Source organism: Phacochoerus africanus, chromosome 9, assembly GCF_016906955.1.
Source record: "Phacochoerus africanus isolate WHEZ1 chromosome 9, ROS_Pafr_v1, whole genome shotgun sequence".
Taxonomy (NCBI): Eukaryota; Metazoa; Chordata; class Mammalia; order Artiodactyla; family Suidae; genus Phacochoerus; species Phacochoerus africanus.
Window position 1 is genome coordinate 33,141,711 of NC_062552.1, and position 26,087 is coordinate 33,167,797.

General features: G+C 47.6%; 1 protein-coding gene across 1 annotated transcript in view; it reads left to right on the forward strand.

Moving 5' to 3' along the window:
• Window positions 1–7,150: 7,150 nt before the first annotated feature.
• Window positions 7,151–26,087, forward strand: part of BRPF3 (bromodomain and PHD finger containing 3) — a 41,953-nt gene continuing 23,016 nt past the window's right edge. The window contains exons 1-8 of the mRNA XM_047794829.1: window positions 7,151–7,289; window positions 10,192–11,668; window positions 16,605–16,761; window positions 19,474–19,605; window positions 21,651–21,779; window positions 22,072–22,384; window positions 23,082–23,393; window positions 24,993–25,502. Coding sequence (XP_047650785.1) covers window positions 10,218–11,668; window positions 16,605–16,761; window positions 19,474–19,605; window positions 21,651–21,779; window positions 22,072–22,384; window positions 23,082–23,393; window positions 24,993–25,502 — 3,004 coding nt within the window. The 5' untranslated portion in view covers window positions 7,151–7,289; window positions 10,192–10,217. The remainder of the gene's footprint in view (window positions 7,290–10,191; window positions 11,669–16,604; window positions 16,762–19,473; window positions 19,606–21,650; window positions 21,780–22,071; window positions 22,385–23,081; window positions 23,394–24,992; window positions 25,503–26,087) is intronic.

Consider the following 26,087-nt stretch of genomic DNA (forward strand, 5'->3'; position numbering starts at 1 on the left):
CCATCATCTTACTGCTTATTTGTTCTACCTTTGCTGTTTTCCTTTTTCATTCTTTGTCTTCTTTTTGATTGGCTGAATATTACTCCTTTTTTCCCTCTCTACCATTTTGAGTTATATCCTCTTTTTCTCATTCTTTTAACGATTAGTTTAAAATTACAACAGGTATTCTTTTTTTCCCCCTTTTTACAGCTGCACCTGCAGCATATGGAAGTTCCTGGGCAAGGGTCAAGGTGGAGCTACAACTGCAGTACCACAGCCACAGCAACACCAGATCTGAGCCACATCTTCAACCTACGCTGCAGCATTCAACAACGCTGAATTCTTAACCCCCTGAACCAGGCCAGGGATCAAACCTGAATACTCAGAGAGACAACGTTGGGTCCTTAACCTGCTGAGCCACAACGGGAATTCCACAGGTATTCTTTTTCAATCAAATTGTGACAAAATTTATGTAAAATCAATCACAGCTATCCAGTAGTTTGATGCCTTTTGACAAAATTTTCTCTACCACCATAATCAACATATAGAATGCTTCCATCACTCCCTCAAATTCCCATGTGCCCCTTTAGAATCAGTTGCCTGCTCTGCCTCCAGGGAGCTACCAATCTGCTTTCTGTCACTATAAATTAGTTTACATCTTCAAGAATTTCATATATATGGAATCACACATTACAATTATTCTTGACAATCACAGGCTCAATCTTGGAGTTTTCCCTTTTCCCAGACAATGCAAGGACCTTAAAACCCTTTAATCCTAGAATTATCTAATATATTACAGGAATTGGTTCAAGCAATTAAGGAGGCCAAGGAGTCCCATGGTGTGTCATCTGCAAGGTGGAGAACCAGGAAAGCTGCTGGTATAATTCAGCCAAGTCCAAATGCCTGGGAGCCAGGATCACCAATGTCCAAGGACAGAAGATAACGTCGGGGCTAAAGTAGAGAGCACATTCAGCCTTTCTCTACGTTTTTGTCCTATTCAGGTCCTCAACAGTTTGGACAATGCCCAGTCACATTAGTGTGGGTGATCTTTACTCAGCCCACTGATTAAAATGCTAATCTCTTCCAGAAACACCTTTACAGATGCAACCAGTAACAATGTTTTGCCAGTTACCTGGATATCCCTTGCCCCAATTAAGCTGAGAAACAAATTAGCCATCATACCCAAGGGGATTTTATTAAAATGCAGGTTCAGGTTTGGTAGGTGCTAATATTTTTGTGCATTTTCTCTCTTCAGCAAAATTATACCAAGTTGGTTTACTGAGCTATCTGGTCAGTTCTTTTGCTGAAATATAGAAATAACATGTTTTATGGTGTCTGGATTTCACTCATGATTGAAAGTTTAGGATTTAACAGAAATGCTAATTAAAGGTTGAAATGAAAGGATATTAAATCAGGTTGAACAATTTACACTTGCCACATTCTATTAACTTTCAGGTTTGTGGTTTAACATTCCACTGAGTATATGGTAGAAAGTTCTAGCCAGAATTCAAGTCCACAGAGGATAACGTAGGCCATACTAGGTAGATAATTTAAACCATATTGTACCATACTCTCTTGCCTGGCTGGTTCTCAAAGCATGAACTATATAAGAGCCATTTCCTTGTGCTAAAAATCATGAGGCGGGGGAGTTCCCTTGGTGGTGCAGTGGAAACGAACCCAACTAGTATCCATGAGGATTCGGGTTGGATTCCTGGCCTCCATCAGTGGGTCTGCGACCTGGTGTTGCCGTGACCTGTGGTGTAGGAGGTTCTCTAGCCTGGGAACCTCCATGTGCCAAGAGTGCCGCCCTAAAAAACAAAAAAAGCAAAAAAAGCAAAAAAAAAGGAACTTCACATCTAATACCCTACCCAACAGACTTCATGCTCTTTGTTCCCAGTCTTTTCTCTCACTTTTTTTTTTTTTTTTTGCTTTTTTAGGGCTGCACCCACAGCATATGGAAGTTCCCAGCTAGGGGTCCAATCAGAGCTACAGCAGCAAGTCGACGCCACAGCCACAGCAACATGGGATCTGAGCCACATCTGCAACCCACACCACAGCTCACAGCAACACCAGATTATTTACCCAGTGAGTAAGGCCAGGGATCGAACCCGCATCCTCATGGATCCTATTTGAGTTTGTTAACTGCTGAGCCATGAAGGGAACTCCATCACATCTCTCATTTTTGATCAAAAAGAGTAACCCACTGTTCCCTGAATCAACATTATGATGCCACACCTTTCTCTGCTCATGCTGTTGCTTAGCCTGTACCACACTCCCTCTACCAGCCTCCTAATTGACACCCAACCCGAGCTTTAAGGTGGAGCTCAAATGGCATTTTTTTTTTTTTTTTTTTTTTAGGGCACATGAAAGTTCCCAGGCTGGGGGTCCAATTGGAGCTGCATCTGCCAGCCTATGCCACAGCAATGCAGGATCTAAGCCCCATCTGCGACCTACACCACAGCTCATGGCAACACTGGATCCTTAACCTACTGAGCAAGGCCGGGTATTGAACCCGAGTCCTTACAGATACTAGTCAGGTTCGTTACCGCTGAGCCATGATGGGAACTCCTCAAATGACATTTTCCTCATAAAGACTTCTCCTCACTCATCTCTAAACTCTCATACCACTTTCCTTGCATCTCTTTCAAGGTGCTTATATGCTACTGTATGTTCCAGTTACTAACATACTTGCTTTACTACTGTGATGAGTTCTTTTTTTTTTGGCTTTTTAGGACTGCACATGTGGCATACGGAGGTTCCTAGGCTAGGGACAGAATCAGAGCTGTAGTTGCTGGCCTACACCACAGCCACAGCAACTCGGGATCTGAGTCACGTCTGTGATCTACACCACAGCTCACGGCAATCTGGATCCTCCTTAGTAAGGCCAGGGACTGAACTTGCATCCTCAAGGATACTAGTTGAGTTAGTTAACCGCTGAGCCATGACAGGAACTCCTTCTGTGACTAGATTTTAAGTGACTTCAAGTGTGAGAGCATAGACTTTTCACCTTTGTGGTCTTCACAGGCATAAAATAGAACCTTCTGTAACTTACAAATAATTACTGAATGAATATGTATTTTACCGTGACTAAAAGAGACTCTGGAGAACTTGAGCTGACTTATCATTTCCTCCATCCTCTGGGCCTCAGACCCAACGGGCCCCTGAGTAACTCTTTGCCACCTCTTAATCTGCAGTGATTTATCAGCATTGTCAAAACCTCCTAAATGTGAGCTTAGATTCACCCTCGATCTTATCCTTTGTTCCTACAGCCAATCAGTCATTGAACTGTTGATGTCTTCTGATTTCTGATCTGACTCTTTTCCTCCTCTTTCCCCACATCTCTTATACCATTCTTGTTAATGCCATTTTATTTTCACAATGCCTAATTATCTACAGTAAATTCTTCCTGGTTTATGTAATACTGTTCCTGTTCTACTTTATCCTATGTGTAACAGGGACCATAATGATAATTTTATGGGGGGTTATAAATTGATAAATGAGATACAGCATGCATATTGGATCTATTTTGTACATGTGTCCACTGTATCTTTTGAGAATCACCTCCTGCCCTGTCCTTTGGTTCTCGTAGTGAAAAATGACCAGACCTCATCAGAGTATCATGTCTTTCTCATCACATCTATTAGTTCAGGTTGGCTGAATAGACTACGTCCTGATGACATAATTAGAATCTCTTGACTTGATCTTACCTAAAACCAGATGCAGCTCTGGACTTTCTGGTTACGAGAATCAGTAGGTTTTACTTTATTAGTTAAACCAGTTTGAGCTTGCAACAAAAAATTTTAATAAAGCACTAAGCACAGTACCTTGCACATAAGTGTTAGATATTTTTATCTAAGAGTATCCTTGCCATATCTCATATCCAATTCAGACTTCCCATACAGACCAGCTATGATAATTTCCTTATTGTTTCCTACATATTGTCCCTTTGCCTGGGCTGCTAGGTCATCAACCTAATAATGTCATTCTACACTTTTTACCAATTCACGTCCATCACTATTTAGAACCAGGCTAAAAGAAACCTCCTATCCTCCATTTGGGTGGCTCTATACTATTCACTGCCTTACCTAATTTCTTTTTGCTTGCTTCTTGAATATACGCTATTCAAGGCAAGGGAAAACATATTCTATGTTTAATATGTTCAATGTGCTTTTCTAGGTTAAGATTTTGTCATTATTTTCAAAGCAACTTGTACAGGGTTGGATACAGTAGCTGTTCAATAAGTGTCTGCTATAGGAATGAGTTAAATTTAGAGGGTGTGGTATTCGATTTAAAGTCTCTTAGCATAGCTATTTTTTTCCTTTTTCTATGAAAACTATATTCTTAAAAGCATTTCCATTTTAGCATGAAAATATCACAATGATTCTAAACCCCAATATTCTTCGTACTTATGGTTTCAGAATTCTTTTAGCCAAGGTCTAAGGTAGGAATAGTCTATTAAAAATAATTTAACAATCAATCAAAGTCTATTTTCTTTTCATCACACTTATGTTATTAATCCAGTGGGTACTGCATCTGATCTTTCAGAGGTTTCTTGCCTTTGGTAAACCAATGATAGTAGTAAGTCACTGACAAAGTTATTCTGAGATGCTGGGAAAAAAAATCGAGAGGGAAAGTTGTATACATGCTTCCTCTTCTGGGTCTAAATAGTAAAACAGTCTCCTACTCCAAATTAAGTCAGTCTCCACTTAGAAATAGAGGATTTTTAAAAACTACTTTTTGGAATCAAAAGTCTATGCCTCTGTTTGTTGAACTCAATTTAATGATAAGGCCAAGGGCTGGTAATTTAAACTCTAAAATAGCTAAAAGATTAAAGGGAATTAAATTTAGTGCCTCTGGGACTCTTGATAGCTATGTTCGAAATTTGTTTTTAATGATATAATTGTCCCACCTTACATTTAAGATTACATCATAGTAAATTGGTTATGCATGCAGTTACACTAACAGAAACTAATTCCAAATGCCAAAAATAAAAGTGAGGACAACTGTAATGTTGCCACTAAGAAAGAAGTTGAAAATAGAAAATACTTAGGCTGAATAAGGTTTTCTATGAAAGTTCTGAATAGAAAAACCTGGAAATCATATGTATCAGGTTAACAATGCATTTTCAATCACCTTTAAATCATTATTTTACTTACTGTTACAAGTGGAAACCAATACATTTTTTCAAAGTATTTATTCATCAATTTTAGTGGAAAAAGATAGCTCCCAATCACACAAATGGGAATTGTACTAAATAAATTTTGAGACCATCCATCAAGAAATAAAAGTTACTAGTCATATGTAGAAATGGTTCTATTTCACATTTTAAAAGAAGAAATGAAATTCAGTGTTCTTCTTTCCATTAGTCTTCTTTTTCCTTTTCCCTTAACTAAGAGCAACTGTAATAGTCTATTGCCTCTGGGGCTTTCCCTTCCACAATTAATCATCTTTTCTTCCACACCTTCCCTCCAAATGATTATTCCTCCTAGCCCTAAAACACTTGACGGTTAATTCATACTATTTCATCTTTACAGTTTTCAAACACTGCCCTGCCCTTACTTAGATCCACAAGCCACTCCCTTTTTCTTTTCTTTTTTTTTTCACTCCCTTTTTAAAACAAAATTGGTTAATGAAGTATTTTTGCTATCAATTTGCCAAAAGGTGCTACGGTATAATCAGGAAAACATCTTTGTAATACAAATTAGCTTCCTTACTTTTATCAAACTTTCAAACCCAAAACACAGTATGTTTAAATTCCTCAGGATCATAAACATCTATACCTCAAAAGTTCGTTCAGTTTAAACATTTGGAAGACTTGAATCCTAAGCTTTTATCCTTCATGCTCTGACTCTACAATCTATGTTCTTGATTGTCAGAACCAAGAGAGAAATTGTGAAAGTCTTACCAAGCTGTACTAAGAGCGCGGACAGCGGAAACGCTTTCAATATGTCATTCATCTTCACTTTTAAGGCAGTCTGTCCATACATACTTTCTGAACATTGTTAAATATTGGTGCTTAAGACTTCAGTCATGTGAGGTAAACGTTCCAATTCATAGGCAAAGTGGGTGGTGGTGGCAAAGGAGCGCTTTTCTAAAATTTATTTACCAAAGTAAAAGCCAAGCTGATTGTATCTGAAAGTCTGAAGCTGCCATTTGTCAAATATCAATTAGAAAGCCGCTTTTGCGTTAACCGATTCCTAGCCAAATCAGTCTTAAGGAGAGACTGTTTCCCTTGTCTACAAACGAGGTGCCAGACATCCTTAAGCAGACCGTCAAACTTTTACGTTTTTTTCTTTTTAAACACAGGAGGGAGACGATGGGACACTGAGAAACGTCAGGTCTGTTTCTTAAGAAGGATGTCTCTGGGGGAACCAGACGCTCACCTGTACCCAACAGTGGCAGGTCTTCCCCGGCTGTCTTCCCTGGGGGAGGGTACGGACATCGATAGACCTTTGTCCTCCGGACTGCAGCAAGGGGGTGGGGGGAGGGGCGCGACTTTCTGGGAGTAGTACAGGCACCTGCACCCCGAGACGCAGACCGGCTTTGACATCAATGTCTGCCGTGGCTTAACCTTTGGAGGGACCCTCAAGCCCAGGGAGGGGTTTGTTGCCCTAAACCTTGGCCGCCTCCCCCGCAGGGCTGGGGGAGGGGACGGCTGATCACTCTAAAGAGTTAGGGACCCCGGTCTTTCCCAATAGGACCTGAACGTCCTCCAGCTCTCTAGCCCGGCTTGCCCCGCGGCGAGCTGGGCCGGGGTAAGCCGGGGCAGATCCTTCTTTGCTCCGCGCCCCTACCGCGTCCGCACCGCCACCGTGAGGCCGAGCAGGGGACAGTGCCCTGTGGCGGCAGCGGCTCCGCGCTCCTCTCCGCGCAGCCCCGGCTGCCGCCGCGCCGGGCACGGGCGGGGGGATTTTTTTCCCCCGTTTCCCCCCCTCTTTCGCGCTCTCGCTCCTGTTCAGCGGGAGAGCCCGCGGAGCCAGGGAGGGAGCGAGGGAAGGGGTGGAGGTGGCGGGGGGGGTGGGGGAGGCCGGAGGGGCGGATCCTGCCTGGGGGCTGATCCCTCCCTCCCCTCGGCCGGGCTCCGTGGCGGCAGCGGCGGCGACGGCGGCTTCATTCCCCCTCCTCCCCCGGGAGCGGCGGCGGCGGCTGGGCTGGGGCCCCAGCGCGGGCCGGGAGGGGGCACGTCAGTGGCCGCCGAGGCTAGCGCGGGAGGAGGCCGCGCTTCGCTCCCCCGGCCGAACCGACTGCTCGACTGCCGGCCCGCCCGCGCCCAGGGGCCCCCGAAAGGTGGGGCCGGGCCAGCGGCTGAGGTAATGGGGGCGGCAGCGGGACCAGACGGAGCGGGGGCCGAGGGCAGAGGGGCCTACGGGGACCGGGGACTGCGCAGGGTGGGGGAGGGAAGCGAGGGGCTTCCCGAGCTGGGCGGGGGCGGTGCGAAAGCTGTTTCCTAGAGCCAGGGCGGCGGCGGGGAAGGAGAAGGCGAGCGAGGGGGGGAGCTGAAAAGCAAGGACCCCCTCCCGCAGCCGCCATCTTGTTTTCCCCCCGGCCCTGGAAGCTGAGCCACCGAGCCCCGCCCCCACCACGCTCTCCAATTGGACGAGCCAGAGGAGAGTTCCACCCTCTGAGCGTCCCTTGGCGCCCCGGTTTCTCCTGACGGGCAGGTGAGGCGGCCAATGGGTGCTCGCTTCTGTGCCCCGCTTGTTCTCAGGGGCTCGCTTTCTCTGTGTGAGGGTCGGACTCCGCGTCAGTCTGTCGCTGGCGCGCTCGCCCCCTCCTCTCTGGTGAGGAGATATTATTTCCCTCCTTTCTCCTCAGAAGGGTCGAGATTTTTCTGGAAGAGGTGCTTCTTTAAAAGGGCAGGAGCCTTGGCAGGGGTCCTCACTTGTCTCCTGAATATCTCGTGTAGGGTGCAGTGGGGGACGATAATAATTGCAGAAAGCCCTCATTCTTTCCGGACCTGGGTGGGGTGGGCGAGTGGGGGGCTCAGGGGATGCGGAGAAGACCTCCGGTGGTGTGGGAAATTTTTGGAGTTGTGTATGTGGGAAGGGCTGCGTGGGATAAGAAACTCCCGCCAAAAAACTAGATTGTAAGCTCTTTGCGGGCGAAACTCATCTCATTTTCCTCAGCAGCAGCCCTTCCCCCTCTAGAGTTTGCCCCTCAGAGACTTGAATGGGACAGCAGAGGTCTCTGTAGGTACTTGATGCTTGCCTGAGAGATGGCTGAACTGCCTGGGAGGCAGCCGGGAGGGAGGGAGAACACACAGTGGCTTTAACAAAAGAGGGGGCATGTCGCCTCCCTCAACTACTGAGGTAGCTTTTCACAGCTCTGCAAGGGTCTCCGTGCCCTTGAAGGGGTGGGGGCAGGTCTCTTGGCCCGGGCTGCCCCTATGGAGTTTGCATTTATGAGGCACGTAGTGGCCAAGGGTCCCTGGAACCTGTTCAAAATTGCCGTGATGATTCTCTTTCCTTTGGTTATGAATAGGATTGTGCCCGCCTGCCACTGTGCCTCAGCCAAATTGGTTGTTGGTAGTCTCACTTTGGGATTGGAAGGCCTTTTAAATAAGGATGTTAATAATAGCTCATTAACAAATAGGAACGCTTAAAGACAGATTTCATTAATTTCATTTTACTGATTAGAGTATGGGGGCACCAGAGATCGAGTGACTTTCTCCAGTTACCCAGGGCCAAGATTAGAACCTAGATTGCCCCCAGGCCTCTTTTTGTACCAGACCATGGCCTCTCTGTGGTGTTTTTACATCTTGGTGAGATGAGCTGAGCAGATCACAAGATCTGGGCTTGAGTTGTAGCTTTACGACTTAACCAGCTTTGGGTGGAGTGACACTTTTGTGAGCCTTTGTTTCTTCATCTGTAAAATGGAGATGAGAATATTCTACCTTCCAAGGTAGCTGAGAAATATTACAAGTAAAAGGGCTTCGTAGTTTATAAAAGTGTGCTAAATTATCACCATCTCCACTTTATGGGTAAAGATGGTAGATCCTGCAACCAGGGTGACAAGTTCTGTTTTTCTCCTTGAAATAACTTCTGTTTATACCCTTACAAGTCTCTGCCCATACCTCAAGGTGCCATATCCCCAAAGGTCTTTCCTTGTACTGATGGCCTCAATAACTGCCTACCACAGCTCCCTCCATCCCAGAGAATGATGTGGGAAACATTTAGGGCTTTCTTTTCGTTGCACAAGGGTAGATGGTATTTTGCGAGAGAGGGACTTTTGAGATAATAGAATGCACTGAGAGCTTACCCCAGGTATTTCCCCGGTTACCTTGGCCCTTAGATCCAGTGAGAATTCCAGATAGGCCACTCGCAGAGTTTCCAGGGTTTCTGCTTAGAGGTGTACTAGCCACTGTATGCTGCCTTTTGCAGAGAAAACCCTGCATGTGTTAGTTTATAGTTCTTGGGCCACATGTAATAGGCATTTTAGGTCCCTTCACACCTTTACCGCTGGTCATGGTCAGGGGATAGGGTTTCTGATCAGAATAAGATGGGTTGGGATAGGGCTCTAGACCTGTGGAGTTTTGATCCCTGATGGGGCCAATGTTTATGTATAGAACTTGTAAGTGGATGCTATTCTTCTTTATTTCTGAAGCCTTTACCCCACCCTCTTTCCATAGTAAACTGTGTCGCAACCTTATGTACATCATCAGAACATTAGGCCTCTCCCCACATGTTACACTGTTTACCTTTCTTTCCCTTCAGTCATAGCTGCTTGAGGGCAGGAACCGTGCATATTTGATTTTCATTCAACTGACACTTAGTGAGTGCTTACTTAGCAGTCAGGCACCATTCTAGGTGCTGGAGATAAGAGTAGTGAACAAGACAGGCAAAAATCCCTCTCCTCACGGACCTTTCATTCTAGTGGAAGGAAGCAAATATACACAAAAAATAGGTAAATTATATAGCACAGTAAAAAAAAAAGTGTTATAGTGAAAAATAAAACAGGATGAAAGGTTGGTGGTGGGAGAAAGGATTTTGCAGTTTTGGATAGAATGGTCAGAGAAGGTCTCCGTGAGAAGCACTGTTTATGGAAAGACTTGAAGGAGGTGAAGGAGCAAACCATGTGGGTGCCCGAGGGGCAGGATGTTCAGACAGAGGGAACAGTCAGTTTGCTCAGTGGCCGCTTGATAAAATGGAAGGGTGAATGAGTGCATGCATGCGTGCTCATCCAGCTCACGGTCTCCTGGCCTTCTCTCCTTAGGCCTGTCTCGTTGGTTCTCAGGTGCCATGAGGAAGCTTCGCCGGAAATCGCGGCAGAATGCCGAGGGCCGGCGCTCCCCATCCCCCTATAGTCTGAAGTGCTCACCCACTCGGGAGACCCTGACATATGCCCAGGCCCAGCGGATTGTCGAGGTGGACATCGATGGACGTCTGCACCGTATTAGCATCTATGACCCACTCAAGATCATCACAGAGGATGAGTTGACCGCCCAGGATATCACTGAATGCAACAGTAACAAGGAAAACAGTGAGCAGCCTCAGTTCCCTGGTAAGTCCAAAAAACCCTCATCCAAAGGCAAGAAGAAGGAGTCCTGCTCGAAGTATGCATCTGGCACTTCTTTTCACCTCCCGCAACCCAGCTTCCGTGTGGTGGACTCAGGCAGTCAGCCAGAGGCTCCCCCCCTGCCTGCTGCTTACTACCGCTACATCGAGAAGCCGCCTGAAGACCTGGATGCAGAGGTCGAGTACGACATGGATGAGGAGGACCTGGCCTGGCTGGACATGGTGAACGAGAAGCGGCGGGTAGATGGGCACGGTTTGGTGTCAGCAGACACCTTTGAGCTGCTGGTGGACCGGCTTGAGAAGGAGTCATACTTGGAGAGTCGTAGCAATGGAGCCCAGCAGTCGCTCATTGACGAAGATGCTTTCTGCTGTGTGTGCCTGGATGACGAATGCCACAACAGCAACGTCATTCTCTTCTGTGACATCTGCAACCTGGCTGTACACCAGGAGTGCTATGGTGTCCCCTACATCCCTGAGGGCCAGTGGTTGTGCCGCTGCTGCTTGCAGTCTCCTTCCCGGCCTGTGGATTGCGTCCTCTGTCCCAATAAGGGTGGCGCCTTCAAACAGACCAGTGATGGGCACTGGGCCCACGTTGTGTGTGCCATCTGGATCCCTGAAGTCTGCTTTGCTAACACCGTGTTCCTGGAGCCCATTGAGGGCATTGACAACATCCCCCCTGCCCGCTGGAAACTAACCTGCTATATCTGCAAGCAGAAGGGGCTGGGCGCAGCCATCCAGTGCCATAAAGTGAACTGCTACACGGCCTTCCATGTGACATGTGCACAGCGGGCTGGGCTCTTCATGAAGATTGAGCCTATGCGTGAGACCAGCCTCAACGGCACCATCTTCACAGTGCGCAAGACCGCCTACTGTGAGGCCCACTCGCCGCCAGGTGCTGCCACTGCTAGGAGGAAGGGTGACTCCCCTGGAAGCCTCAGTGAGGGTGGGGAGGACGAAGGACTGAAGGAGGGATGTGGGGAGGAGGAAGAGAAGGAAGAGGTGGAAGAGGAAGAGGAAGATGAAGGCCAAGGTGGGGTAGGCGGCTCCCTCAAGGGTGTGTCCAAGAAGAACAAGATGACTTCGAAGCAAAGGATCAAGAAGGAGCCAGAGGAAGTGGGCCGAGACACACCTTCTACTGTCCCCATGGTCACTGTCCCACAGATACCCTCTTACAGGTGAGCCTGCCCAGGAGGGCTCCCCAAGGACTCATGGTTTCTTCTTGGGCTGGTGTTGGCCCTGAGCCAGACCTCCTTCCCCAAGGTTGGTGGATATCTGTTCTCTTCTGTGCTCTCAGATTTAGACTTCTCCTTTGGACCCTGGGCTCACCTGGCATGGTTGGTAGTTTTGATTGTGCCCTTCAGAGCAGAGTGTCTCATTTGGTTCAAGGAGAGACAGACACTAAGTTGCTTAGAAACCCAGGTGACAGGATGTCTTAGGCAGTATTTCTTCAACAGGGCACAAGTGGCATTTTGGATAGGATGGTAATTCATTGTTGGGATTGTCCCGTGCATTTCTCGATGTTTAGCATCTGTGGTCTTTGTCTATAAGTGCTATTTGTATCCCCTTCCTCATTGCCTGGTCTTTGTGACAACCTCAGACCTCCCCGCATATGTTTCCAGTAACCCTCATGGGGATAGAAGTACTTCCAATTGAGAACCACTGTTTCTTGAGGGCTCAGTATGGGCCTCTGCTGTCCTGGGAATCATGGAGACTGTATGTAAGGGTGTGGTCGGGTAGAAAAGATATGCTATTTCTCCTTCTGAGAAGCATTTAGATTTAGAGAAAAGATCATTTAATTCAGCTGTGTAACTAAGCCACCTTGGCCTCCACTGAATTTGCTGTACAGAAACCATTGTACCTGTTTTATTTTATTATTATTATTATTATTATTATTTTTGTTTTTTAGGGCTACACTTGCGGCATATGGAGGTTCCCAGGCTAGGTGTCCAGTCGGAGCTACGGCTGTTGGCCTACACCACAGCCACAGTAACGCGGGATCCGAGCCGCGTCTGTGACCTTCATCGCGGTTCACGGCAACGCCCGATCCTTAACCCACTGAGCGAGGCCAGGAATCGAACCTGCAACCCCATGGTTGCTAGTGGGATTCGTTTCCACTGTGCCACTACAGGAATTCCCACTGTACCTGTTGTAAACAATCAGAAAAATAGTTGGAGCTGTTGGAGGGATGGGAGCTTGGCAGAGAAGCAAGAGACAGGAAAGGTTTTCCAGTAGAGGCTCATCTCATTGGAGATGTTCATTAAAAAGTGTACAGTGTCATGTTCCCTTGTGGCGCAGCTGGTTAAGGATCTGGCATTGTCACTGCTGTGGCTTGGGTCACTGCTCTGGTGCAGGGTTCAATTCCTGAACTGGGAACCTCTGTATGCTGTGGGCACACCCAAAGGAAAAAGTATATTGTGATAGAGCAGGAAGGAATCTTGGAGATTATTCATCTAACATAGTCCTTGCACCTTCTCCCACACCCCCAGATGAAGAAACTGCGACCACAGGAGGTAAAGTTCTTCACTCCTTAATTCATTCACCGAGATGTTTATTGAGTACTTACTATATGCCAAGTCCTTTTCTCAGTGCTGGAAGGCACCAGGGGGAAAGCAACAGACCCTGGACCACAGGCTGGGGTTCATGATGCCTCTCGCTTCTATTCCTGCTGTCTGTCTCTCTTGATGTGAGGGATGGGGAGAAAGGAGTACTGGAGTGGGGAGTGAGGTGTGTGAAGGAAACAGGCAGTCGAACCAAGACACAAGAGCGGAGGAGATCCAGAGGGAGAGGCTCCAACTCAGTCAATGGGAAATGGGTCTTCTGGCCACAGAGCTGTTCAAGGCTCCCCTCTTCCCTTAGGGGAGTGGGTCCATGCTTAGTCCGCATCTGCAAGGTGGTTATGGCCTGGACCAGACTTTCTGGTTGTTAGGTCTGCTCTTAGAGGTGGTCTCTTGCAGGGGCGAGCACAGTGTGCTGGCTAAGAACCAGAGAGACCTGCACTGAATCTTTTTTCAATGACTTCTATCACTAATTACCTGTGTGATATTTGGCAAGTTACTTAACGTCTTTTAGCCTTAATTTATTTATTTGTAAATGAATCTACCTCATAGGGATGTCAGGAAAAATAGATGAGATGATACAAGTAAAGCACTCAGCATAGTGCCTGGCAAATAGTAAGCGCTCAATAAATGGTGGCTGCTGCTGCTACTGCTATTGTGTTACTATTCTTTTCCCCACCTGCACAAATGCTCTTGGGGCCTTCGGTGGCCAAGAGTAGTGGGGGAGGGGGCTGCCTGCATCTGGGCAGGTGTGCTTGGCATGGGTGTTGGTGGGGGATCTGTCCTGTGGGGAAAGGCCTAGGCCTTGATTTTGTACGCTTGGCTTTGGGGCAGGAATGTCTGACCATGGAAAGGCACAAGGCCTTGGGTGAGCAATGTCCAGCCCAACATGCACATCCTTCTTAGGTTCTACCTTGTTGTTTAGCCACAGTTATCTTCCTTTCAGTGGAGTGAGAGGAAGAGAAGCAGAAGAAACACCACAGGAGCACTGAGGCCTTGCTTAACCAATTTGGGAACACAGCATGGTGTAGCAGAGAGATCATGGGTTCAAATCCTTCCCGGCTTCACCATCTTAACTGTATTAATGCCTTTGACAGTGCATTTAGCCTCTGTTCCTAAGCTGCCTTTTCCATCTTTTTTAACATGGGGATGATGTGATCCACTTTGCAGTTTGGGCATTAGGGTGGAGATTGTGGTCTCTCATTAATTCCATTCTCACCCCTTCCCATTCCCCACTTCCCAAACTCTGAACTTAAGACTTCTCCTTTGGAGTAGTTGAGCCAGCTAAATTTTTTTGTTTGTTTTTGTTTGTTTGTTTGTTTGTTTGTTTTTCCCTTTTGTCTTTTTAGGGCCTCACCTGTAGCATATGCAAGTTTCCAGGCTAGGGGTCAAATCAGAGTTGTAGCTGCCAGGCTACACCACAGCCATGGCAACGCTGGATCTGAGCCTCATCTGCGACCTACACTGCAGTTCACGGCAATGCTGGATCCTTTAACCCACCAAGCAAAGCTGGGGATTAAACCCGAGTCCTCATGGATCCTAGTTAGGTTCCAAACTCCTTGAGCCATTATGGGAGCTCCAGCTAAATTTTTTAAATTTATTTTTAATTTTTTTGTCTTTTGTCTTTTTTAGGGTCGCACCCGTGGCATGTGGAGGTACCCAGGCTAGGGATCTAATCAGAGCCACAGCTGCCGGCCACAGCCAAAGCAACAGCAACGCCAGATCTGAGCCACATCTGTGACCTACACCACAGCTCATGGCAATGCTAGATCGTTAACCTACTGAGCGAGGACAGGGATCGAACCCGCAACCTCATGGTTCCTGGTCGGATTCATTTCCACTGCGCCACGATGGGAACTCCCTAAATTTTTTTAATATTTATTTTTATGCAGGTTTTATTTTATTATTATTATATTTTTAATTTCTTTAGGGCCGTACTGTGTGGCACTTGGAAATTCCTGGGCTGGGGTCAAATTGGAGCTGCGTCTGTGACCTACACCACAGCTCATGGCAATGCTGGATCCTTAACCCACTGGGCAAGGCCAAGGATTGAACCTGCACCCTCATGGATACTAGTCTAGTTCTTAACCTGCTGAGCCACAATGGGAACTCCATTACACAGACTTTATTTTATTTTGTTTTTTAATTGATTTATTTATTTTTGCTTTTTAGAGCTACACCTGAGACATATGGAGGTTCCCAGGCTAGGGGCTGAACGAGAGCCAAAACTGTCGGCCTCCGTTACAGCCACAGCAATGCCAGATCTGAGCCACATCTGTGACTTACACCACAGCTCACAGCAACGCCAGATCCCCGACCCACTGAGCAAAGCCAGGGATCATATGCACATCCTCATGGATACTAGTCGGATTCGTTTCCACTGTGCCACAGTGGGAATTCCCTTTACACAGATTTTAAAGGTTACTTTCCATATCCAGTTATTACAAAATATTGGTTATATTTCTGGTGTTGAACATCATCTTTGAGCCTATCTTAACACCCAGTAGTTTGTTTCTCCCACTCCCTCATGCCTGCATTGCCTTCCCACCCCCACTGGTAACCACTAGTTTGTTTTCTGTATCTGGGAGTATGCTTCTTTTATATTCAGTAGTTTGTTGTGTTTTTTAGATTCCACATATAAGTGATATCATACACTATTTATCTTTGTTTAGCCAGCTAAATTTTCAGATTCTCCATCCTCTTACACTTTTAGATCCATTTTTTTTAAGTTTGGTTCAAATTAGGCATTTTTAGACTACTGAGATTTTTGTTTGTTTGTTTGTGTTTTTCTGCAATTTTTGGGGCAGCTCCCGTGGCATACGGAGGTTCCCAGGCTAGGGGTCGAATCGGAGCTGTAGCCAGCCACCAGCCTACGCCAGAGCCACAGCAACTCGGGATCGGAGTCTTGTCTGCAACCTACACCACAGTTCACGGCAACACCGGATCCTTAACCCACTGAGCAAGGCCAGGGACCGAACCCGCAACTTCATGGTTCCTAGTCGGATTCGTTAACTACTGCGCCACGACGGGAACTCCCAAGACTACTGAGATTTTTAATGAAAAGCCAGAGGTCAGACAACTCCAAGGCCTCAGAAAGCAGTAGCCTGCTGTGTTCCTACTAACTTTCTTTCCATCTTGGCTGTGGTCTCCTCCCTGGTCTGGTGGATGCTTAGGCACAGTAAGCAGGAAATAGTGACCACATTGGCCACAGTTTACTCAAGTTTCTGTTCTCTTCTGCTGCCTTTATCAAGAGTGGGGTTGTTGGAGCACAGGCCTGTTACTCAGGAGTCCATGACTGCAGGATCAGAGTTCCTGGGAGAGGATTCTTTCAGAGGATCAAGACTGCAAGGCAGGAGGTGGAAAATCAAGTGAAATATCTCATGCTGAATCTGAGCTGCTTGACTTGCTGTCCTTTTCAAGCCTTAGAGGCGAAGCATTTGGCCACTTTATTCTGTTCTCCTCTCTAAGGTTCAGAAATGAACCAGGGTCTGGATAGGAGGCTGTAATCCGGGCTGCTCACTGACCTTGTCTTTTACTCCCTGTGCCTCTACTCAAGGTTGAACAAGATCTGTAGTGGTCTCTCCTTTCAGAGGAAAAACCAGTTCATGCAGCGGCTTCACAACTACTGGCTGTTGAAGCGGCAGGCACGGAATGGTGTCCCCCTCATCCGGCGCCTGCACTCCCACCTGCAGTCCCAAAGGAATGCTGAGCAGGTAGGTGAAGTGGTAATTCGAGGGCGGTGAAGGGAGACGGAGAGTATGGAAAGAGAGATGGGAGTTCCTGCCATGGTGCGGTGGGTTAAGAATCCAACTGTAGCAGCTCTGGTCACTGCAGAGATGTGGGTTTGACCCCCTGCCTGGCACAGTGGAATCAAGGATCTGGCATTGCAGCAGCTGTGGTGTAGGTTGAGGATGTGGCTGGGATTCAGTCCCTGGCCTGGAACTTCCATATGCCATGGGTGCGGCCGCCAGGAAAAAAAAAAAGGAGAGATGGTTGGGGTGCCCCCCCTGAGCTCTCTGTGGGGCCTTTGCCTGTAGCCATCACCCCTCTAGGTAGTTCATCTGAGCAGGATCCACCATCCTTCTGGGTGAGATAGGCTTGGCTTAAAGCAAATTCCAGGGGAGTGGAAGGCAAGCTCAACCTTTCCATTTATGTGGGCAACCCTTTAGATAGGGCAGAAAGGAAGAAGTGGGCTAAATAAGAGAGGACCACATTGCATGAATTAGGAAGAGGCACAGTTTGCTCAAGACACTCTACCACTATCTGCCAAAAAGGTGTTTCAGAAATTGGAAGTTCCCATTGTGGCACAGTGGAAACGAATCTGACTAGGAACCATGAGGTTTTGGGTTTGATCCCTTGCCTCGCTTGGTAGGTTGAGGATCCAGCATGGCTGTGGCTGTGGCATAGGCCAGTAGCTATAGCTCCGATTTGACTCCTAGCCTGGGAACCTCCATATGCTGAGGGTGCGGCCCTAAAAAGACAACAGACAAAAACAAAACAAAACCCCACAAATTAACCACCTAAGTTGTAGTGCGCAGCCTGCCCAATTGTGACATTTTTTAGCCATTAGAAACTGGAGCTGCTGCACGTTTAGTGTTTGCCCAGATGGTGGAGGCCTCCTGAAAGCCCTTTTTTTTAAAAAGCATATTTAGTTCTCTCTCCCTCTTCACTTGTTCCATTATTTCTGCCTTTAAATATTCCCTCACCAATGCCCCAGAGATGAGGCAAACCTTTCCATGACTCTGGTGCCCTTTGTTGTGTCTAATTTCACTTTTGCTTTTGTAGGTGAAATCCTGAAGGGGGAGTGTGTATTTGCTCTCCTTGAAATGGTCTGCTTGCTCCCCTATAGCCTCTCCTGGAGCATCAGCAACCCTCTCCCAGCCTAGCAAGTCTTTCCTCCAATTCCCATCTTATAGACCGTTGGACTGCATTTGATACCACAATCACTTTGTCTTAGAGTTTCTCCGTGACACCATTTCTCGCCTCCTCTACCGCACTGACTGTACCATGTGCTGATCCTAATTCTTACTCCTTAATGGTAACACTTCCAGGGGCTCTGCTGCTGGCCTGTTGGCTTGAAGAGCTTGTCTACTCATAGTTGTCAATAACTGTGTAGCAGTAGCTCTAGGTTTCTTGTCCTGTCCCCTCTCTTTTCTGCCCTCAGTCCCTCTGGGGCAGAGGAACTATAGATGTCCATGTAGACATTGTTTTCTGTAACTCAAATATTAGAAACTGAATTCGTTATTGTTCTTCCTGTCCATAAACGTATTCTCTATAATTGTTATGGAACATTCTTCCTTCTTACCTCAGGCATTGCCCACCTTGGGGTTACTTTTGATTCTTCATTCCATAATGAGCGACAGTTCATCATCCTCCAACCTGTTTTAGGGGGATATATCAGTATCTGGCTCTTTATCTCCATTTCCCAGCTACCTTGCTCACCTTTGTCCCCTTGATTTCAGCCGCAGCTTCCTGGGTTAGCCTCCAGCTTCTAATTCTTTCTTTGCTCTACACCTGGTGCTATTTTAACTGTCTTTTATCCTGTCATTTCATTTCCTTTTGTAGAACACGTTCCCCTCTCCAGGAAGGCCATGTCCAGGCTTCTTTGCCTGGCACTGGAGGCTTCTTGCTAGCTGGATCCTGGGTGTTCCTTGGCTTTTGTGGTTTTCCAGTCTCTGCTCTGGCCAGCCCATTTTTCTTAGCAAGCAAAGGATCACTAATTCTGCCTCCATACTCTGCTCTGTGGTCCCTCCGGTTCCAAAAGAGGCCTTTCTTACTGCTTTGTTCACCATGTCGATTACTACATGTGAAACCCTAGTAAGATTGCTTGCCCCAGGAATCCCTAACACAACCCCAGCCACTGAGATCTGCTCGATTTTATGTCCTCTCAGCATCTTATATTCAGTTTATCTGATCAGTTTTTGTTGTCTTTATGCTGCTGTGCCCTTTATATCAAACTCGGGGCCTCTTTCTTCCCTCAGCTACACTGTAACCTCTTCTAGGGCAGGAGTCACGTTTGTGCTGCTGGTGGTGGTGTTTAAAGTATGTTCAAGTCAGTCAGTACAAGTTTGTATTAAAAACTTCGCTTTGTGTTCTAGCCAGGCCGAAGCTCTAGGGCGAAATTTTTTCCATCCTGAGGTGTCTATTAGTTTCCTCCTGAAATTCTTTCTTGCCCTGAGGATGCACAGCTGCTCTTTGGTATCCCTGGGGGTAGGGGGATCAGTCCCAGCTCTCACACCAGCAGTGAAGGAACATTGTTGTAAGGCTGAGGACACACAAGAGGAAGGCATGGGTGTAGAGGGGGAGGAAGGGCTCTTGGGGAGCGTGGGTCCAGGAATTGAGGCCCCATGAGGCTTGGGCAGGGAGAGGACTTTAGGTAGGAAGGAGGCCCCCAGCTCCTCTTTCCTTTCCCATCCTTCCTGCAGCGAGAGCAGGACGAGAAGACAAGTGCGGTAAAGGAAGAGCTGAAATACTGGCAGAAGCTCCGGCATGACCTGGAGCGGGCACGGCTGCTAATTGAGCTGATTCGGAAACGAGAGAAGCTCAAACGGGAGCAGGTGAGGAGGTGCCCCCAGGGGTCTTGCTCAGGATCTTTTTCTCCCCTGTCATTGCAGCTTCAGGAGACCCAGGAGCCTTGTATCTGCTGTCAGCTTTCTCACCTTCCTGACCAGCACTGTGGGCTCTTGTCTACTCTGCTTTGGGTGTGGTGCTGCTGATGGCTTCAGACTTTGGGGGTTTACTTTCTCGTGGTCTCAAGCATAAGCTTAATATCATAGGCTTGGGCCCATCCCTGGAGCTTCTGACTCAGGAATTCTCAGGGGCAACCTGGCCTTGACTATTTTAAAAAGCTTCCCAGACCATTAAGATGAGTATCACCTCTGACCAGGGAGCTTCTGAGGGTTCTCACTTGGCCGTTAAACACTTACAGTCTTGGAGTTCCCTGGTGGCTCGGGTTAAGGATCTGGTGTTGTCATTGCTGTGGCTTGGGTTGCTGTTGTGGCACAGTTTCGATCCCTGGTTTGGGAATTTCCACATGTTTTTGGTAGCCAAAAAACAAAACCAAAAAATACTTAATAGTTTTGAGTCATTTAAATTTTCTAACCTCTGTTCGAGGAGATTCTAAGCCTCTGAGCATAGGGAATGCTGAGGTAGATAGTGTAGCATAGGAATTAGGAATATGAGCTGTGGCACCAGGCTGCCTGGGTTTAAATTCTGGCTTTGCCAGTTACTCCTTGTGTGACACTGAATAAGTTGCTTAGTCTCCTTATGCCCCAGTTTCTTTGATTATAAAATGGGAGTAATAGTAGAACCTACCTCATAAGGTGGTGAGGATTAGATGACTAGTACCTGGTACATAGATGTGGCAGCTGCTATCATCATCATCATTATTGATACTCTTTGCATCCCTGAAGTGTCTCCTGTGGCCCTTTGCACATGACAGAGCAAAAACTATTAACTGAATGGATGATGAGCCAAAACTGTTCTCCCTGGTCCAGGAATATCAGCTGTTACTCACTTGCTTCAGAGGCCTGGGTTAGAGATGTTCCTCTTTCTCTTTTTCCAAACTCCACTTCATTGTTTGGCTCCAGCACAAGCCCTTCTCTCATGGACTTATAGCCTGAGTTTCCACCTCTGAGCCTGGGCAGCCATACTTAGCATGAGTGGCATGGAGGACATCTCATGACCCCGTCCATGGAGTCAAACTGGGTCATCCCAGGCCTGGTCCCATGTCCAAGCTTTTCTTCGCATTCAGAGAAATATATAAGGGAAAGGATATGGGCAGGCCTGTTTTGATGTAGCCAAGAGGCAGGGGTTCTCATAGTCTAATCCATGGATTCCCAACCTTTTCACATTAGGGCACACATAGAAAATAACATTTGTACATCATAGTGCTGCAAATATGTCAGGCTACTTGCTGCCTAAGGAGCTAAGCCCAGAGGCTCTGGTCACCCTAGGCTGACCTTAGAGAGTGGTCAGTGGTCAATGGGATCAGTCTCTCAGAATACTACGTGGGAATTCTGGCCCAAGGCATATTTTATATCATCAGTGTGCCCCTTGAATTAAGTCTGACCTGGGTTTAAATCTTTTCTCTGTTCTTTCCTGGCCAGGTGACCTTAGGTTAGTAACTCCCCCTCATGGTCTTTTTTAGGCCTCAGATTCCATGTTTGTAAAATGGGAGTAATCCTTCAGGGTTATTGTGATGCCTAATTAAGGTAATGTAAGTAGAAAGACTGTGTGGTGTAGTGGTCAAAAGCACACGCTGTGAATCCCAGCTCTGTCCCTTATTAGCTGTGTGTCACTTGGTTACTCCCTGTTTGTCTCAGTTTTCTCTTTGTAATAACGTTACTTGGCACTTAGTAAGGACTCTAAGAGTATTAGCGATTATTACTATAAGTGGTGCTGGATATATAGGAAATGTTCACAAGTGGTAGCTGTTGCTATAATTTCTAGGCTGAGGGTTCAGTGATAGTTCCTCAAATATACTGATCAGCTTAATATCCTGTGTAAATTTATTGTTCATGATTGGTGAAAGTCAAGTTATCAAGAAAAGATTCGGTGCTTCTTTGGAGGGTGTCCTGATTTCTCCGCACGTCCCCCATAGGTCAAACTCCAGCAGGCTGCCATGGAGCTAGAGCTGATGCCATTCAATGTTCTGCTGAGGACAACACTGGACTTGCTGCAAGAGAAGGATCCCGCACACATCTTCGCTGAACCTGTCAACCTGAGTGAGGCAAGTTCCCCTCTTACTTCCTGAGCAGTGAGCCCCACCTGAGATGGAAGTGGCGTGTGAGTAGGCCAGGAAGGGGTGGGTCACAGGGTGCACAAAATATGGGGGTGTCTGGCAAGGCTAGTAGACTTGCCCATGGTGAGGACTCAGCAGGCCAGGATGGGCCAGGGCCCTGGGCCTGTGAGTGAGACCCGTGTGGCCAAACCAGAAAATGGGGAGGCAAGAGTGCCGGTGAAGGGTGCGCCTGTTTGGCTAGTAAATGGTTGTTGTAATTGTACAGGTTTTATATGTTTAGGTTCCAGATTACCTGGAATTCATATCCAAGCCAATGGATTTTTCTACCATGAGGCGGAAGCTGGAGTCCCACCTGTACCGCACCTTGGAGGAGTTTGAGGAGGACTTTAACCTTATAGTTACCAACTGCATGAAGTATAATGCTAAAGACACAATTTTCCACCGAGCAGCTGTCCGCCTGCGGGACCTGGGAGGGGCCATCCTGCGGCACGCCCGGCGGCAGGCAGAGAACATCGGCTATGACCCCGAGAGGGGCACCCACCTGCCCGAGTCACCCAAACTGGAGGACTTTTACCGCTTCTCCTGGGAAGACGGTGAGAAGCATGGATGGGTGGGGATGAGAGGAGCCACAGCCTGAAGAGCCAGGGACCTGGGTGGGTCTGGGGGATGTAAGGTAGACTCCAGAAGCAAAGTGGGGTAGGCACAGGCTGGGGTATGTGTGCTTGTGGTTGGGAGAGTTCTGAGGGTGAAAGTTTAATCACTGAGCACTTACTGAATGGTAGGAGAGGGGTGTTAGGTGCTAGCTGTTTGAAAAGCTTCACCAGGGGCCTTTCTCTCCTGGGCTCTCTCTGTGTGGGCAGCACGAGTTCAAGGCTGGTATATGTCTGGCCCATTCAGAAGAATGTAGGTAGAGGACCAGAAAAATAGAATTGCCTCTGAGACCCCCATCCCCCACCCACCCCTGCCCCTGCCCTCTACTTCTCGGTGGCAGCAGCCAGTCAGTCACTTGGGCCATAGGATTGCCAGACTGCCTCATGCCTGCTTTACAGAGCCTGTAATTGTGACTGTGAATTGCTTCTGCAGATGTTTCCCAGATTCTGACCTTGTCTCTGTGGCTGCCCTCTGGGCAGTGGTGTTGTCAGGGGCAAGGCTCCACAGTGATGATGCTGGAAGCTACTGGCCCAGCATCCCAGGAGCATATTTTGCATCCAAAGAAATCAACTCCTTCCTTCCCCTTGTCCTGGCTGGGCAGGTCCTTCAGCCCCTTCTGTCCTCCCTTCTCCCTGGCAGTGGACAACATCCTCGTCCCAGAGAACCGGGCCCACTTGTCCCCGGAGGTGCAGCTGAAGGAGCTGCTGGAGAAACTGGACCTGGTGAGTGCCATGCGGTCCAGTGGGGCCCGGACCCGCCGTGTCCGCCTGCTGCGCCGGGAGATCAATGCCCTTCGGCAGAAGCTGGCACAGCCACCGCCACCACCACCACCGCAGCCACCATCACTGAACAAGACTGTGTCCAACGGGGAGCTTCCAGCAGGGCCTCAGGGGGATATGGCTGTGCTGGAGCAGACCCTGCAGGAGGAGCCAGAAGATGATGGGGACAGAGGTGAGAGACAGTCATGGGGGGGGAGGGGGCCGAGGCCAAGGTAAGGGGGAGGTATCTGAAGTCCCATACTGAGGGCATCCTTCTCCAACTCTACGTCTGACCGTCGTGGGCGAGAGAAGCCCTTCAGAGTGGCCACACTTCTATGCGTACCCAGGGATGATATTCAAGATATTTAACAATCTGGAGAGACCCAAATTAAACAGTCAGAGTAGATGTTGACTGTTGCATTAGAGGGAGCTCCCGAGGGCCACTATGTGGATATTTAGTTGCCGGATTGTGAGCAGATTTGGTCTGGGTCCCAGCAGCTGTTTACTAAAAAGAAGTATTTCAGCATTTTGTACCTGATATGGCCATATTGTACATACCAGTTAACTATGAGCTCACCTTATCCCATCATGTAGAGAGGCTTTTAGAGCAGGTTAGGTTTGTGGTATGTAAGGATAGAAAAGAAAGACAGACCCTAAAGATGGTCTGGGCTCGTGGCTTTGACCCTAGATGGCCACATCTATAGGCCCATCCCAAGCAGCTATAGGGCCCAAACTGCAAAGACAGCTGGGGGATGTGATTCTCAGAGACCCAAGGGCCTTACCTGGGTTGCTTTTCATCCTGTCCACTTTGTTGGAGACAGAATTGTCTCGCTTATGCCAACCCTTGGATCTGAGCCTATAGCTCTCATCCACACAGTCTAGAAGGTCAGAGTTAATCTTCAGAGGAAAAGGGGCCAAATTACAGAGAATGACCCATATTATTTTAGGTTGGTACATGGCTAAGAGGTCACTTTTAGTACTAGAGGGCTTCATGTTCATCGAGACTCTTGCCAGCTCCCCATATGGCTGTCAGCGTGCCGCTTGTATCCATCCCCGCTCCTGCGCCGAGGCAGTGCAGAGTCATGCCCAGTGGATCGGTTGCAACAACATCTAGAGTTTTTAGAATATTTTTAGTCTTCATTTTGCAGAGATTCAGATTAGGGAAATCTGAGCTCTGTCTTGGAAGTCTCAGTTTTTAACATTTTCAAGGTGGTAGGCGAACAGACAAGTTCGGAAACGACTGATTTAATTTCCTTGCTCTCATTTTTCCATATCAGTGAGCTTATTCTTTCTGCTCCTCCTACTTCACTTGGGTGACATGAAACAAAATACATTGACAGATGGGAAAACACCTGAGTCTAAAGACAGTTGTAGATTTCTAATCCTGAGGCTGAGGCTTATCTAATTATTGATTAAGTAGGAGGCTTTGGGCTTTCTTGGGTGTAGGGCAGTGGGTTGTAATCTGACTTCTTCAGACTTGGCTGATAAACTTAAAAAAAAAAATCCCATCTTTAGCAATTTTGTTTCAATTTGTCTGGGATAGGACCTCAGCATTGGAATTTTTAAGAAACTTCTTAGGTGATTCTGATACATAGCCAGAGTTTATAACTCCTAGTGTAGACACAACTTTATCCTAAGTCCTGCATTTTCCTCACCTCAGACCTGAGACCTAGGATGTGTCAAGCCTTCTGATAGGCTACGCTTTTGTTTCTTAGTTGTCAGTGTCATTATCTGGCTTATAGCAACAGACTTTTTCTAAAATGTTCAAGCAGGTTCTCTTTTTCTCTAACAGATGATTCTAAACTGCCTCCCCCGCCAACTCTGGAGCCCACAGGGCCTGCACCTTCCTTGTCTGAGCAAGAATCCCCTCCGGATCCCCCTACTCTGAAACCTATCAGTGATAGCAAACCTTCAAGCCGATTCCTAAAGCCCAGAAAAGTGGAAGAAGATGAGCTTTTGGAAAAATCACCTCTGCAGCTAGGGAGCATGCCCTTGCAACGCCTGCTAAGTGACAATGGCATCAATAGGGTATCCCTCATGGCCCCCGACACATCCCCTGCTGGTGCCCCACTCAGTGGCGTGGGTCGCCGCACATCAGTCCTCTTCAGGAAGGCCAAGAATGGGGTTAAGCTTCAGAGGAGCCCAGATGGGGCCCTGGAGAACGGCGAGGACCACGGTGCAGTGGGCTCTCCGGACTCCCCTGCCAGCATTGAGGATGAACGGCATTCCCGGAAGCGGCCCAGGAGCAGGAGCTGTAGTGAGAGCGAAGGGGAGAGGTCCCCCCAGCAGGAGGAAGAGACAGGTGACCTTGCCTGGGACTTCTCTTGCCACTTCTTATCTGCTTTTCTGCTTTGCCTTGCCAGCCAGCACTTGGCCCCAGTTGGCTGCTTCCCTTACGGCCCCTGTGGATACCAGTAGTATCATCGAGGGCTCCAGAGCCCACAGTTGGGTCTGGCACACGAGTAGTGACCTGGGGAAGTGGAAAGTAGTGGCCTTGAGCAAATGTTTTGAGAGGGCCACATTTTGTCTGGGGCTGTCTTTGGCCCTGAGGGAGATATAAAGCTATTTAGGATACAATGATTCCTACCTTCATTTTAGCTTACTTATTCATCAGATATTTATATCAGAGACTATATAAGCACTAAAATGTAGGGGGGAAATCAGTAAATAAAACAGGCAGATCTCCTCGCTTATCGGGAGAGAGATCAAAAGCAAATAAGTGAATTACATCCTATATGAGAGGCTATGGAGAAAAATTGAGCAGGGAAGAGGGGTTAGGGATGCAGAAGTGATATATTAGAGTGTGGCCAGGGGAGGTCTTCTGCATTGGTGACATTTGAGTAAAGAAGGAGCTGAAGGTGGGAGCTCTTTGGGTATCTGAGGAAAG